Source organism: Lycorma delicatula, chromosome 2, assembly GCF_047948215.1.
Source record: "Lycorma delicatula isolate Av1 chromosome 2, ASM4794821v1, whole genome shotgun sequence".
Lineage (NCBI taxonomy): Eukaryota > Metazoa > Arthropoda > Insecta > Hemiptera > Fulgoridae > Lycorma > Lycorma delicatula.
In genome coordinates this window covers 131,132,800-131,148,301 of record NC_134456.1, presented here as the reverse complement: position 1 = coordinate 131,148,301, position 15,502 = coordinate 131,132,800, and the positions used below count along the sequence as shown (strand labels likewise).

At 28.7% G+C, this 15,502-nt stretch overlaps 1 protein-coding gene across 1 annotated transcript in view; it reads right to left on the bottom strand.

Moving 5' to 3' along the window:
* Positions 1–698: 698 nt before the first annotated feature.
* Positions 699–15,502, bottom strand: part of LOC142319951 (arylsulfatase B-like) — an 89,450-nt gene continuing 74,646 nt past the window's right edge. The window contains exons 6-9 of the mRNA XM_075357628.1: positions 11,980–12,158; positions 6,626–6,761; positions 4,566–4,751; positions 699–1,120 (exon numbers count right to left, since the gene is read on the bottom strand). Coding sequence (XP_075213743.1) covers positions 699–1,120; positions 4,566–4,751; positions 6,626–6,761; positions 11,980–12,158 — 923 coding nt within the window. The remainder of the gene's footprint in view (positions 1,121–4,565; positions 4,752–6,625; positions 6,762–11,979; positions 12,159–15,502) is intronic.

Genomic DNA, 15,502 nt, shown 5'->3' with positions numbered 1-15,502 from the left:
GAGTATCACAGTAGCAAATTTGCCTATCCATTTTTATTTCTTAATAATAACAAATATTTTCTTAATCAGGCAAAAATTAAACAAAAAATTATGTACAGAAAAAAGTTATTAATGATGATTTTCAAGAATATTACAAAACATATTTTTAAATAAATTACATTTTGATATTTGAATTGAATACCACAGATTATTACCCTTGTTAATCTTAAAAATAAGGCAGTGAACTTAGGACTATGTTTGCTAACACTTGTTTAAATTACTGAAAGTTATAATAATAACTATCTATATAGAATATACAAACAAATTTTGTTGGTAATACTGATAGAAATATTATACTTTCTACATTAAATTCATTGTTCATAATCTATCCTTCAACACTAGGGGGTGTAAAATATACATGTATTATTAATTTACTAGTGACAGTAATATCTATAATATAAATAAATTAGACAAATTCACTTATACCAAAGAGTATTTACATAGTTATACTTATAACACACATACCTTTTGGTTTGTAAGTATTTTAGCTATTATTTTCAAAAAAAGTTTTTTCTTTGTAAGTTCAGTGATATAGTATACATTACGCACAAGATTATTCAAATAAAATTATTATGGCAGGTTTGATCATGAATATTGGATCACATTTACGATAGTACCCAGAAGTTTTTCCTCAATTAAAACAATTACACAAGTAGAATTCAAAGTGCCCATGTAGACCATGAGTTGTTGAATTTTTTTGGATCGGCTCCGTATATATCTACTGGGCGATTATTTTGTGGAACAAGTGTACTACGGAAATACCTTAAATCATTATACATCTGTATTGTTATTGCTGAGTTGTTGTCGGCAACATTTAATCGTTCACATGGATCTTTATCTAGGTTAAATAAACATGGCCGTAATTCACAGTTTGGTGCTGGGTAATTAATAGCAATTCCACAGTTAATAGTAGCTTCGTACCTTAAATTACGAATAGTGAAATCAGTTGCTGTAGGAACATAAAGGGTTGTTAAAGCCCTATTTGTTGCACTGTTTATAATTTCAGCAACATTGTACACTGGATTAGAAGGTGATTGTGTTTCTTGATAATACTCATCAAATTCATGATTTTTGAACTTTCCTAAAAGAAAACGAAAAGAAAATTATTGAAATTGTAAAGATTTTTAAAACACCATCATATTTACAAAGTATTTATGGAGAAGTATATAAATTATAACTGAAAAGTTAATTTATTACACAATTCAGTTTAATGCTGCTGACATGCTCTGTACAGTGTGTCAGCAATATTTATATGCCAATAAGTAATGAAAAAGTAATGCAAGTAATGCAGAAAAAGTAATTTAACAAAGGTCATACAAATTTTTAAGGATGAAGAGAAAAGTGAGAAGCCTAGGATTCAAATGTGTCCATTGAAAAAGTGAAAGCATAAGTAAGAAGCAATTGATTCTTCACAGCCTTACCATGAAATCTCTACACATTTTGTATAGCACATCTTTTATATCATCTCTAGCTTTTAAATGACAATTTTTTTTACTTAAAATTAGGCTTTCATGAACTGTTTACAACATAAGTTCTGGAGATACTCATATTAACTCACACAATTAAAATCAAAAGAATGTGTTATTTTCTTGGATTCCAGATGAAATGTAGATTTTTTTTGGATAGGCTGGAGATAAAATGAACATTTTGTTTTATTAACATGATTCAAACTCCATTCAACAGAATTTCTCATTAAGTTAAAAAAAATGAAGCTAACAAAGTCCACACGGAAAATTGTTGTCACAGTTTTTGAGGACTGAAACAGTTAATTTTATGGACCTCAGAATACTGATCTAGAAAGGAATACAGTAAAGTACTTTCAAAACTGAGTTGCACAATTCAGAGCTTGATTACCTTCGTAGCCCAGACATCATACATAGTGAAATTTTTTGATGACCAACTACGTGGCCATTAATTTAAAAAAAATTTCTAAAGATAAATGGTTTAAAAAAGGTTTATAAGAAAAAGGACTTAAAAATATTTCCATTCATTAAGAAAATAAATAGCCTTGGTTGTTTTTGTTACCACCAAAAGTTTCTATCGATGGTTCTCTGTCGATGGTCATGTCATCTATCGATGGTTAATTAGGACCTGTGTTAAGAATATATAGGAAGTGATTAGCAAAATATCTGAGTGAGACTTGAATCTTTTAATGTTTAAACTGAAGTAGTGCAAAAAAGAAAATGAAAGAAAATTTTAATGCGAGTGTGAATACAGAGTAAAGATCAAGAATAACTAGTAAAGAAATACTTAGAAGAATTAAATAATTTTCACATAAGTGAGATTATAAAAAAATGAAATATCTAACTCATTAATTTAAAAGAAATTCTTAGTGAATGAATTAATACAGAATGAGAAACATAAAACCGAACCCATAACCTAACCACTACAGAATCGGTAGATTATGTTGGAATGAAATTTTATGAATGCTAGGGTTAAATTAAATTATAAAAGCATGAAACACAATTTAAATGTTACATTTATTTATCTTACAGATGTTCAAAATGACCACTCTGGGCATCGATGCACTTTTGTACTAGACTGATCATATTGAGAGTCAACTGATCGAAAGCGTTGCTGTCAATTGTTCTGAATGTTCACCTTCAGTTCATCAGTAATGTGGTGATTAGATGCATAACCTCTCTCCTTTAAGTAGCCCCAAAGAAAAATTCGGAAGTAGACAAATCTGGGGAACGTGGAGGCCACTGTCCTCAGCTGATAGCTTGTTCATTTGTGAAAGCTGCATGAACGCAATTCAGTGGAAAGTTTGATGTGTGACAGCTTCTTCTGTCTTGTTAGAAGAAGCTGTATTCTTTTTCATTATCAGTTAATTGCACATAGAATTTTTTGAAAATTTTGAGGTAATCTTGTGTATTGGCAGTTGGTCAAAAAATATTGGTCCTACTATATGATTACTGGAAACAGCACACCAAACGCCAATTTTCTCATGAGGCTTCATCGCCATCTAATACCTGGTGTACTGTGAATTAACATGCCTGGATAAATGGAAACATGTCTCATCTGAGGTGACATACAACATCGGGTCTATCTGTCCACCAACAACGTTTTCGAGAAGCAAGTTGCAATAATCAAGTCATTTTGATTTGTCTTTCTCCTTCAGTTATTGCACATAACGCGGTGTGATTTCAATTTATTTCATGAAAAATTTTACAAGATGTGTATTTAACACCAGATTGTTGGAATAACTTGCGTAGTGATTTTTTTGGACTGGCAGTAGTTCTCCTTTCATATCGACAATGGCTTGTGGAGTCCTAACGGAAGGTTGCCTATTTCATTTTGCATTTGAAACCAAACCTATTGTACACCATTTTTAACTGAATTGTGTGTGCTACTCTTTCCTGGGATACAGGAATTCGGAAACTTTTCTATGAATGCTCAACGTCATTCTACAAACAATCCAGAATGAATATAGGCCTCAACTATAGCTATTCTCTCTGGATTGAAAAAGGCATTTTACACAAACACAACTGCACTCACAATACTGCACTGCAACAAAACATGTAATGCACTGACACGTAACCACCTGACAAACAGCAGCAACAATCAATAGTAACATATGTATCCACTAGTCACGCTAGTTGGGCGAGAGTCTTTCATTAATAGTATTGGGTAGCGGTTTCATCATGGGTTTGGTTTTATGTTGCTCACTCTGTATAACTATGGGAAAAGTACATAGTCATAACAGAAGTGTTATGATTTGATAGTCAAACAGTTAAGATTAACTGTCACCAAAATTTAAAAGATGATTTTATATTATAATCTTGCTTAAAGAAGAGAAAATTAAAATGATAAATTGATAATTTTCAATTCACTAACCAGTCTTTTGACTAATAAAATAAATTGTTTGTTTTTCTTTTATTTTAATAAGAGATTTGAATTTACAATACTTGGTTTATGACAATTGGTGAAGAAGGTTTTTTAATACAATTCATTTTTACTAACAAATCAGATTTCTTTTTTAAATCATTATTCAATAAAGTTAGTCATTCTTTGATCTTAGTGTGACAGGTACTGTTTTCATTATGACAACAACTGATGTTATAGTTAGTATTAAAACATAGGTTACACATACACAAAAAAAATACTATGTCTGTAAATGTATATAGTTGTATAAATTTAGTATACATTTTAGTTAGTTAGTTTTGTATAAGCTGTATCTAGATATTCCAATCCTACACAAAGTCTCAGTTTTAAAATCTGACTCAATTCAAATGTAATAAAGTTTTTACCACACCCAAAATATATATTTTCCTTACTTATAAAAAAACAAAAAATAATCACTAAAAACCATTGTAAACCCTCAAAAACCACCAGCTGACACTATAGTCAAAAGACAGAATCATCTGTGTCAATGGTAAATAAAAGCATCTTGACATAAGTTTAAAAAAGCGTTTGAAGCAAATTTGGTTTTTTACATTATTTAAATAATTAGTTTTGAAAAATTTGAAATAATCTAATAAATTAAATTTAATTTTAAAACAGTAATTAGAAACAAAATAACTTACCAAATATCATTTTCCAAGACTTCCTTGTCAGTGCTGAAGTCTCATATGAAGTAATGATTGCTGCATTCCTGTCTTTTTCGTTAATATTTATAAGTGCTTGTTTTCGTGGTGATGGTAATTTCCATTGCAATGCATACCAGTGATCCATGCCATCCAAATCTGGAGGTAAACCAAACTTATCTCCTCCTAAATAAACAAAACTTAGTGATAATACTGATTTTTTTTTTGTTATTTAAAAAGATTTTTGTAAAAAAAAAAAATTTTGAAATTATAATTAATATTTACACACTACTGTCTCAGCTCTGTTGTATACAAGTTGCCATTATAAAAATAGGAATGTGTGAATTTTTTTCATTTTAGCATTAGTTTCATCCCCAAAACAATGTTTTTTATTGTTTCTACATGAAAATTAGAGCCATATTTTATTTCATTATTTTTTTCTAAAATCTTACTTTAATATGAAAAATATTAATTAACATTTTTAAAGACACATCCAGATTTGCTGAGATGTACAGTTGACAGGATGGACAATTTGCAAGAAGAATATTTTTGATCATGGGTAAAAATGTGCATTGTAAATAAAATGTTTAAATCAGTATTTATAATGTTTTCAACACTTACTCCAACTTACATGATGACCAATTTGACTTACACGAGTAGATAATTAAAATATCCTATCACTAATTATAAGGAAGAATATATTAAAAATAATTAATAATTATTGATTAGTAATGATAGCATTAGAAATATTACTGCTGTCACATTTATATTAACATAGACTATTTAGTGTTTTTAATCAAGACAGGCAAAAATCATGATCATTGTTTGATGAATCAAATTTAAATATTATTTGTGTAACATTCATTATACAGAACAGTAACAAATTTTGTTAAAAAATATGATAATTATCCTTTTGTTTTTATTGGTGAATTTATTCAAGAAAATTGAATAAATTACATGTTTCTTAGAGGTACTCGTTGACATGTTAATTTGTTAATGTATACCTTTTGGGTACCATAATTGGCATAGCTTAAATTCTTATATGAAGAGGATTGGCATCTCTTCATATATAAAGATATATACATTTTAGAAGATATTTAAAAAAAAACTCCTTTCGTTTGCACTCAGCTCCTGTCGGCATCACTCAGCTCTTTACATTTTACTCGTCTCCTTTCATATGCACTCTGCTCCTGAAGATTCAGTGTGTTCATACACTGTATATAAGCAAGCTCCTTACTTCATTCAGGCACTCCTATTTCAGTCTTCAACGAGACTATTACAAGTCTCTAAGGACTCAAGTCTTATTTCACTCATTACATTTATTAATATAATAAACTTACATAATGATTTACAGGTTATTAATATTATACATATAAATAATATTTATGATTACAATAAAATAATTATAATCACAAGAACTCAAAGATATACTTTATTAAAAGAATCAGCACCACTTTTTGACAGTTTCTTGTTCCCAGATCTCATTCTATACTCTTGCACCTCTTAAGGTAAGTTAATACATTCTCTTAAGGAAAAAAATTCTCAAGTGAGAAAAAATTAAGATATGAAGAAATTCAAAACTGGCTACATCTAAAGTAATTCTGAGCAAAACATTTTACTGCTGTTACAGTATTAAGAGTACTATACTTAATAATGGGAGTAGATTATTGATAAAATAAAAATATAAATATAATGTCACACTAATTGAACAAACTTGGAAATACATTCTATAAGTGTTTGCCTGCTTATTAAACATTTGTTGTATAGTAATCAGAAAATTATTAATTTTTTTAATTCATACTTTATTTGAACAGAAATTAATATGTATCACAAGGCCCTTTTTAAAGCTTCTGTGGAGCTCTGGCTGTCTAATAATATAACCCATAATATAGATTCAGAAATAAACATATAAAGTATATTTTTCTTCAGCTCTTTAACTCTTCTTCACTGAATTAAATCAAAAGAAAACTATGAATTGTTTAATTTTAACACTTTCAAAATTGATAAATATAAGGAAAAATACCTTAATATATTTATTAACACAAATAAGAATTTACTACCTGCAGCTGAATATAATGTTGGTAACCAGTCAGTGATGTGCATTAGGTTATTGGAAACTCTAGGACTCTGTTGAAACTGTAATGACCAAATTATAGTTGGGCTCCGTACACCTCCTTCCCATAATGTTTCTTTAGCCTGAAAATGAAAAATATAGAATCCTGCTATTGAACAATGTGAAATTTACTAAAGGCTAAATTAAAAAAAAAGGTATTAAATAAATAAACATTATATAGATAAAAAATATAACAAATTAACAAAGTGATTTAAAGGAGTTTCCTAAACTTTTTAAGAATGTACTATAACAGTATTGCCAGAAGTTCCAGTGAAGGTAGTGTTGATAAATTATACCCAAAGATCCTTTCAATGTAATTAGTGAGTAACAATTTTCAATAATTTATAAAATGTTTTTAGTTTTTTGTTTTCCAAAATAATTTTTATAACAAAAAAACAGTAAGCATTACTAATAAACCATAACAATTAGTCTAGGTAAAGGGCCTGTTCTTGAAATAGCAAAAATATAATAACTTTAAATAAAGGATAATAACCAAAATGATTTAACATTTAAAAATACTGTAATACACATATGGAAGAAATGTTTAATTTAAATATTTAAAAGAATTGGCTAACTATTACTTTTTAATTTATAAATACCAACCAGGTCCATAAATATCAAGCTGGTAATACCAGGTTGGTCTAGTAGTAAAATAATTTTTGCAAATCAGCTGATTGGCAAAGTTGAAGATTCTGAGATCCAAATCCAATTAAAGGCAACTTTTGCATAATTTTGAATACTAAAAAGTGAATACTGGTGTACTGCTGTGATTGGGGTTCAACTAATCTCGCATCTCAAGAATGTCAGCCTGAGTCTCGACAAGATTACACCTCATTTACAAATCATACCTCTCATCCTCATCAAATTGGTCAATGGGACTGCTTTTGTTCACAATTTGAACAACTGCAATGTACAGATTAGGAATAGAAAATTAAAATAAAAACATATTATAAGCTTCACAGCTTATATTATGTGACTTATCCAAAAAAAAAAAATTATGCAGAAAAAAATATATTTTACCTGTCTTTTGTAGTACACATCGTTTGGTAAAGCAAACCAATGGTAAATAAAAACAAAAAAAAAATTATTATAATATCTGCTACTTTTGTTTAATAAATTTAACTATTTGCAGTATGAAAAGTAAAAGTACTCCATGTAACCAAATATAACTATGAGAACATTATTTAATGGAGAAGATTTACCATTATCCCAACAGCAACAGCTGCCTGCAAGAAATTTCTGTTTCTGATAAACATTCTCCTGACAATACTGTAGACACATTGGTATCAAGAGATGAAATATATAAAACAGAATACTTAAATGGTGAACAATATACCAAAACTCAAGAAGACCTTAATGATTTAGATTTGTGTTTGCCCAACTACAATCAGAGTTCCTAGGTTCACACTTAAAGAAGTAAAATTTATTAAACCAAAATATGACAATTTCATTTTAGTGGAAAAGAAGTAAGGATTTGTTAAAATATTTTATTATGAATAATCTAATTTATACCTGTTGTTATGTATATGGGTTGAAGTTCTGACTTTATGTGTTATGTTGATGATTGGTGTTTATTCATAAATGAAGACTGCAGGGAAAAACCTTATAAGTCACATTTTGAAGCATTTGTTTAAGCATTTTTAAGATTAGATTTTCCAATAAAAATAAAGCTAACAGATAATATTCATTTATGACTTAATAATAATAATTGTTTTTTAATGTCTCTTAATGCAGAAATATACACTGTTTCAGTAGATTTCTTGAGAAAGAAAATTATGGAGAATAACATGATAAGTCCTGGAGTGTAAGATTCTTTCCATGCATTATGCTGGAGAACACCAGATAAAATTATACAAATTCATTTTTATGGAAAAATATTATGAGCTTTATTATCAATTCAATTAAACATTATCAAAAAAGTAAAATAATAATAAAACATCTTTAAACATGAGCAGATTATTTAAAAATTCTTGAGCTTTGGGTCTACAGAACATCTTCAGGACTTGGAGGTCATCATACTTTGGTTTTGGAATAGGTATGTCAACTAATGGAGAAACAAAAGATGGCTATCACTACTTAACTACCTTAAGGAAATGTTTTACTAAAAAAAAAAATAGTGATGGTTTGTGATGAGCTGTACAAAAAACTTCAAGCCACTTTTGTGGTATGTCAACTCTTGTTTTTCTGATTCACTAAACCAAAGTTCCTGTCACACTCTTAATAAGAGTATCATCTTATAGGAAATATCATCTTCACTATTTTAAATCTTTTTTTAATATGAACACATTCTGATTAAGGACACATTTTTATTTGTCCTCCACATGAGTCACAAAATATTTCTAATTCTTTGATTGACGGTTCAAGTACATTATTAAAGAAATTATGAATGAATGAACATACTTCATCACTTCCTTTGTTTCCTGTCATTTCAGGGTGCATGTAAAACTAACTTGAACTATCAGACAAGACATGAATATTAAAAATAAAAAGTAAAAGCTGGCGTCTGTAATATGTATCATTTGTAGCAATAATAGAACAAGGAAAGTTTTTGCTGAAATTCATACAAACAGCTTTATTTCTGTTTTCACTTTGCTGACAGAATATTTTGGCTGCATTTTTCTTTCTTAAAATATCTTTTGTTTTTTTAAATGTAGTTGGTGTTGTGTTTCAATTATATGTGGTTTTAAGTAACTGGTTTTTGGTTTCAATTTTTAAAGTTTCAGCTATTTGAACTTGCAGACTCTTTTCTTTAGCTTTGTAAGCATTGCAGTAGCTGCACATATCAGTACATAGATATCCAAAACTGCTATTGAAGTCCCTGTTAAATACAGTTCTATATGTTTCATACAATACTGTTTTCACTCTGAAGTGCAGTTTTTTGAACATGCTATACATTTTGGTTATATTGAGTTCTTCCAGAAGATAAACCTGTGATGATTTCTTAAAGCTGTAATGACTATTACAGGTTTCAAATGATTTTATGTGCAGATAGACTTTATTAAGAGTTTCTTCATCAGTTTTATAGGGTGATTTTCATAATATCCTCTCATATCCTGAGGGGAATGAGAATTATCTTTAAGTTTCTGCAAGAGGTAATTTAACTTCCCTAAAGAAATACCATGGACTGATAAAAAAACAGTTTTACAATGTCTACTTCTTCCATTAGCCCATTTATTTTAATAAATACATGAAAATAATTTGTCACACTTTTAAAAGAAGCCTCTGCCTCTATTTGTCTAGTCCGCGATGATGTACAGAATCATTTGAGATTAGGCCACTTAAATAGATATTTATTTCATTATGAAATAGGAGAGTGCAGTGTCCTATTACAGTGTTGACATAAGGACATATACGGCTTTTTCCCTGTATTATAGTAACTTTAAAACATTGCATATCTTTTTTTTTGTTTGTTTTTCTGGGTGAAAAATTCTTCAGCGTTATCATCGCCCGAACACGATGTAAGTATTTTAAAAACTATGTAAAAAACAACAAAATTCACAATTAAAAATTTAAAAGAAACACCCAGAAAATAAAACACATAATATAAACACAAAACAATATTAAAAAAATAAATTAAAACAAAATGAAAGCTCAAAGGAGAAATTTAAAAACAAATTCAAAACAAACTAAAATATTAAAATAAAGACAAAACAAAAACTTACTAAATGTTAAAACACAAAAACATACAACTACCACAAAAAAAAATATATTATCATCCTGAAGGAATAAAAACACCCGGTCTAAAAGTTCTTTATTATTGCTCAGGATTTGACGAAAATTTCCAGACAATTTAAATTTATTACGCATAATTACACAGCTTTTCTGAGTACTACTGCTTTGTTTGTTTATGGAGCGACTGAGCTTAGTTATTATGTTATTAGAAACTAGCCAAAAACAGATATTTCGGCCCAATGCACATATATTCTACATACTAAACAGAAGCTAGTTAATTCTCAGAATGCTAATTTACCACATTTTCATACAAAATTGAAAATTATGAAGAATTTTGTTAAAGATTTCAATAAAGAAAGGAATTTGATTTAAATATTTAACAAAATTATTCTATATGAATGGAGAAATTCCTGTGTTGAAAACATTCACAAGTTATTTTCAAGTGAAGCTAAATTAAAGAAGGATTATTCTCTTCTCCCCTTTGAGAGGGACCTCGGATTAAAAAATTATTTTAAAACCAAGTTTAATGTTGAGAATTAGTAATATGGAAATTATTTGAAGATGTACTACATGGTTTTATTGAGAATAGTAGGTAAAAAACAGTGATATTTTATTAGAAAGTATTTCAATTATTTACAAAGATCTAGATTATTAACTGTCACTAAAAAATAATTTTCTGTATTCCCATCTAGACTTTTTCCCCAAATTTGGGTGCTGTGAGTATTAAGCAGGGTGAGCTGTTCCATCAAGAAATATTAATAATTGTCAATTGTCAGTTGTTGTTAATATTAAAATATTAAAAATTGTCAAGATACACGAGAATGTTGCTTGTCTTCAATTTTAATTCAAAAAAAGGATGGCAATTGTAATTCAGCATCAGCCTGTAATTGGGAGCATTAATAAATGACTATTATTGCTTTTTTAAAAGAGAAGCCTCTACAGTACTCAAAAGGAAAAGTAACCTCTTAACTCAAATGAAATCCAATTTATGAAAAGATAAAGGTATAGTTTAATTGTTATTAATTATTATTAATTTAATTTACAATTTTGTAGTTATTATAAATATGTATAAGCTATCATAATGAGTTACACTGAATAGCATAATTCATTAATACACTGAGATCTCAAAATTGAGTTTCAGTTAACTTTTTTGTAGGATCATGACAATAAATCTGAGAATACAGGGCAAAATTGATTTCATTTAAATAGCGATAATGTAATTTTGGTGAAGTTGTAAATCAAAAGAGTTAATTTACTAGCACAATGATGTATAATATTATAACTATGTGTCTAATTTGTTTTTAACTTTTTTCTTCATAATAAAATTTTTTCCTTATTTCTTTTAGATTAGTACAAATTCATAATTTGTTTTGTTTTTACATTCTGCTGTAAAAGTTTTTTATAAGTTACATTTTTTAACCTTTTGGTGTTGCCTGCAATGGACTGAATAGCTTACATTATGGATAAAGGATTTTCCTACACTAATTTGCAATTTGTTGTTTTGTTTTGTCAATCCAACTGCTGTTTCAATTCTCTGCTGAAATAAAATTTTGAAAAATACATATTTAATGATTATTAAAATGTGTTAAGTAACAATTTTTTTTTATAATATGCAGTAAAAGATTTTACCCCTCGCAGTGGATAATTAGATCCCCAGTTTGGAAAAAGCCCAATTGCTGGCTTCTGATTATCTGTAGGTGCTGCTCCATTATCTGACATAAAAACAATTATAGTATTGTCCAACATAGATCTCCTTTGTAATGCAGAAACAATTTCACCTACTGACTCATCAAGTTTAGCTACCATAGCTGAAAAAAAATAGAAAAAATTGATTTTTAGTTATTATTGTGTTTTAATGAAGTAAAAAATATTAGGTAAAATATCAGATTATTCTAAACTCATATAATTTGATAATATTTTACAAACTATTTACATTTAGAGATTAATACAGTAGATTCCAAGGGCTCAGCCTGTGGGTGTGGTACATATATAACTTATTCTGTAGTAAATTCTTACCGAAACCAAAACTTACCATTGGAGTTGGCCAACCAAAACTTTATTTCATAAGATAAAGCTACTGTACTTTATATAATATATATATCAATATGACCTTCCCAATTAATATTATTAATATTACTATTAATCAATTAATAGTATTATTACTATTTTATCAATAAATATATATTGAAGTATTGACCAAAGTATTATAAAAATGGCCACTACTGTCCAATTGTAAAAGAAATTCTTGCAAAGCTTTCAAAAACTTTCTTTTAACTTAACGTTTTTGTGGTTACTATTAAGAAGTTAAAATATTTTGGTCCCTTAGATGTGTAAAACATTCTGTAAATTGTCAATCTAGGTTTAGGTATAGGGACAGCCAATTTGTTTCTAAGACCCAACTCAATATGTTTTGTATTTCTTCTTTAATTAGCACTTATAATAAAAAAAAATTCTTAAGTACTTTATAAATATACATGTTCCTGAATTATAGTATTCTAAGAGAAACAAATAATATTTGTAGTGTAACAAGTGGTTTGAGTGCTGTAAGATAAGTACTTTCCCAAATTGTTAAATCATACTCTAAAATTGAATTAGCTAAAGCAAAGTATATCTTTCTTATTACTTCTACATTAGTTTGATCATATAAAACATTCTTGAATATATAAGTAATTTATTCTTGCTATAAGCTACATGATTTTTACAAATCAAACTGGAGTCTACAAATAAACCCTTTTATTTCATTTACCATTACTATATTCAGACATAGGCGTTGCATGCTATTATTACAAGACACCTGATGGTATTTTAAAGGAGTCAAAAAAATATAGTTTTTTTTATACTGAAAACAACATATTTTATTTTTAACCTCATCACCATGTAGTTGTTGTTTAAGTAAATTAATTAATTAAGTAAGTTAATTTCAACCTGCATGTGGAATTTTAATTTTGGGATAGTTTTTGCTCTATAAAACAGTGTTGTATTATCCACAAAGGCAGCTATGCTTCCTTTGCAACGTTTATTACATAAATCATTTGCATACACTAAAAACAAGGGGCTAGACAGCACCAAGCCCTGGGGAATACTATACAGTATTTTTTCCTTATCACTGATTTCTCTTCTATTTACAGCTAGTCAATCTGAAAAGTATGAACAGAACCACTATACCATATCAGTTTCTAATACCTGCATTATAAATAGAGTAAAATATAGTGGTCCACTGTATCAAAAGCCTTCATTATGTTTACAAAAAGACCAACACAATAATCACCATCATATACTTGCAACATAAAATATAATAGAGTATTCTCTGTACTCAGTTTACTTTGGAAATCAAATTATTTTTTTGATAAAAAAGGACTCTATTCAAAAAAGTACTAGTCAGACTTTTATTATTTTTTCCAAAATTTTTGATTTAATAGATAGGAGCACTATATGTTGATAATTACTCATGTCGGCCCAGTCAGACCCCTTATGTGCAGGTATAAACACAACTTTCTTTGACACATCAGGAAATTTACCAGAAGCTATACTAAAATTAATAAGACACTACATCTCTTACGTGATCAATAATAGTTTTTATCGTTACAGGAGTTATTCCCTCAAAGGAGATTTTTGATGTAGTGATTCCCAAACTTTTCCGAGTTGTAGCGCCCTTTTCCAATTAGAATTTTTCTATGGCGCCCTACCTTAAGTAAAAGTATGACTACTTGTAAGTAAGAGATAAAAATAAATAAAACTTGTGTATCTTCATTATATACCATTTTTTTTTTTTTTTTTTTACTTTATTAACATTAAATTAATAATTAATGTGATAGATGAGCCTGCAAATCACAGTACATTTTCTCAAATTGTGGAATTAAGCTGGACATGGCCACCCTCATTTTCTTTTTCATGTTCATTTTTGCTCTATACTTGCTTTTAATTATAGGGACCGCCAAAAACCCAGCTTCACAAAAATACAATGTCAAAAATGGATTTAAAATCTCTGTCTTATCACTTAGAAGGGGATATTCATCTTTTATTAAAATTCAAATTTCTGTCAATTCCATGCTGCCAAATTTTGCTTTCAAACTGTTGTCGAAAGATAAGAAGTAAATAAGTAAAAGAACAGAAGTAAATATAGATGGAGCACTGGTGTTAAATGGATCTTGAATCCATGCAAACCTATTGAAATTTTCATTTTTAAAAGTATTTCTCAAACCAGATAATTAGCCCTCAAACCAGATATAATAAGTGCCCTTCAAACATGGTTTTTATGTCTTGAGAAAGATCAAGTTCATTTGACATCAAAAATTGCTGCAATATTAAAAAACAATCTTTGCCTGCATCTTCATTCAATTTTCTTCTCCATTTTTTTATAAAAGCTGATAATTTTTTACTTCAAAAGGTGCATGTTTTTTCCTTGCAGAGAGACATTAAGGGAATTCAGCTTTTCTAAAATGTCGCATATATATGCCAGTTTTATTAAAAAATGGGCATCAGCAAAATCTTCTGCATTTTTGTACCCTTCCTCTTCAAGGAAAATAAAAATTTCTTGCCGCAATTCAAAGGTACATGATAAAACATTACCACGAGAGAGTGCACTGCTATAGTACAACAAAGATGAGTGTTTGGCTCTCATATCCTCACACAGTTTTTAAAAAACCTTCTTTCAATGAACAAGATTTTATAAAATTTACCATATTCACCACACATTCTATTATAACACCTGATTTAGTGCAGAACTCAGATAATTTGATGCAAGAGCTTCTCAATGAATAATGCAATGGGCCAACAGTACATTTGGTGAATTGCTTCGAATAAGTGCATGTAATCCTCCATAGCAGCTAGACATGGAGCAAGCTCGATCAGTACAGAAACCAATGCACTTAGGCCAACTCAAATTATTTTCAGATATGAATGTATCAAGAATCTCAAACAGGTCCTGAGCCTTCACTCCTGCAATGATATTTTTACGAAAAGGTCTTCTTTAATATTATTATCATCTATAAACTGTACATAGCATATCAAATGGGTATCCTTATTACTATCCTCATCTAGCTGCAATCCAAATTCGACTCCTTTAATTTTTTCTATTAATTAATTGACTGTTGATATCCACTGCCATATCTTATATTCTCCAACTAATTGTGTTAATGGACAAAGGCACTTT